Source organism: Microtus ochrogaster, linkage group LG3 (assembly GCF_000317375.1).
Source record: "Microtus ochrogaster isolate Prairie Vole_2 linkage group LG3, MicOch1.0, whole genome shotgun sequence".
Classification (NCBI taxonomy): domain Eukaryota; kingdom Metazoa; phylum Chordata; class Mammalia; order Rodentia; family Cricetidae; genus Microtus; species Microtus ochrogaster.
The window spans coordinates 27,829,728-27,830,688 of NC_022029.1; the positions used below are offsets into that span (position 1 = coordinate 27,829,728).

At 38.0% G+C, this 961-nt stretch overlaps 1 protein-coding gene across 1 annotated transcript in view; it reads left to right on the forward strand.

The window, feature by feature from the left end:
• LOC101979216 (zinc finger protein 709-like) overlaps positions 1-188 on the forward strand; it is a 55,816-nt gene extending 55,628 nt beyond the window's left edge. The window contains exon 5 of the mRNA XM_026785853.1: positions 93-188. Coding sequence (XP_026641654.1) covers positions 93-188 — 96 coding nt within the window. The remainder of the gene's footprint in view (positions 1-92) is intronic.
• The last annotated feature ends 773 nt before the right edge of the window (positions 189-961 follow it).

A 961-nucleotide genomic window follows, 5' to 3' on the forward strand; every position in this document is an offset into this window, starting at 1 on the left:
TTGAGAGTCAATATACATGCACGCATTGTGGAAAAGCCTTTTCTTGTCTCAGTCTTCTTAATATTCATGAAATAATTCACACTGGAAAAAAGCCTTATGCATGTAAGCATTGTGGAAAAGCCTTCAACCACCCCAGTAGTCGTAGCAGACATGAAAGGAGCCACACTGCTGAGAAACCTTATGCATGAGCATTGTGGAAAAACCTTCAACAACCCAGTAGGTGTAACAGACATGAAAGGAGCCACACTACAGAGAAGCATTGGACTTATATATGCATGCATTGTGGGAAAACCTTTTTCTGGCGTAGTCATCTGAACATCCATGAAATAATTCATACTGGAGAAAAAGCCTTATGTAAGTAAGCATTGTGGAAATTCATTCAACAACCCCAGTAGTTATAACAGACATGGCAGGAGTCACACTGCATAGAAACCTTGTTCGTATAGGTATTGTGGAAAAAGCCTTCACCAATTTCACTTTCTGTAAGACTCATGAAAAGAGTTCACATTAAAGAGAAGTCTCATACATTTAAGCATTGTGGAAAAGCATTTATCCACTCCATTCAGCTGAACATGCATGAAAGGGTTCAAATTGGACAGAAGGCTTTTGCATGTATACATTACAGGAAAACTTTGAACACTTCAACTTCTCCTGATTTGCATGAAAAAAAAACAAACTTGAGAAAAATCCTGTGTGTGCAAAAGATGTGGAAACTGTTCATTCTATTGACCTTAACAGGCATAAAATATTTCACTTGAAATTAAAGCCTTATGCACATAAGAACTGTGGGAAAGCCTTCAGCTGCTCTTGTGATCATAACAGACATGAGACTCTTCACACTAGTCAGTAGCCTAATGCATGTAACCATTGTCAGAAAGCCTTTACTAGATTCACTTGGTCCAAGAGTAAAAACATTCACACCGGATAGAAACCTTTTGTATTTACACATGGTATATGAACT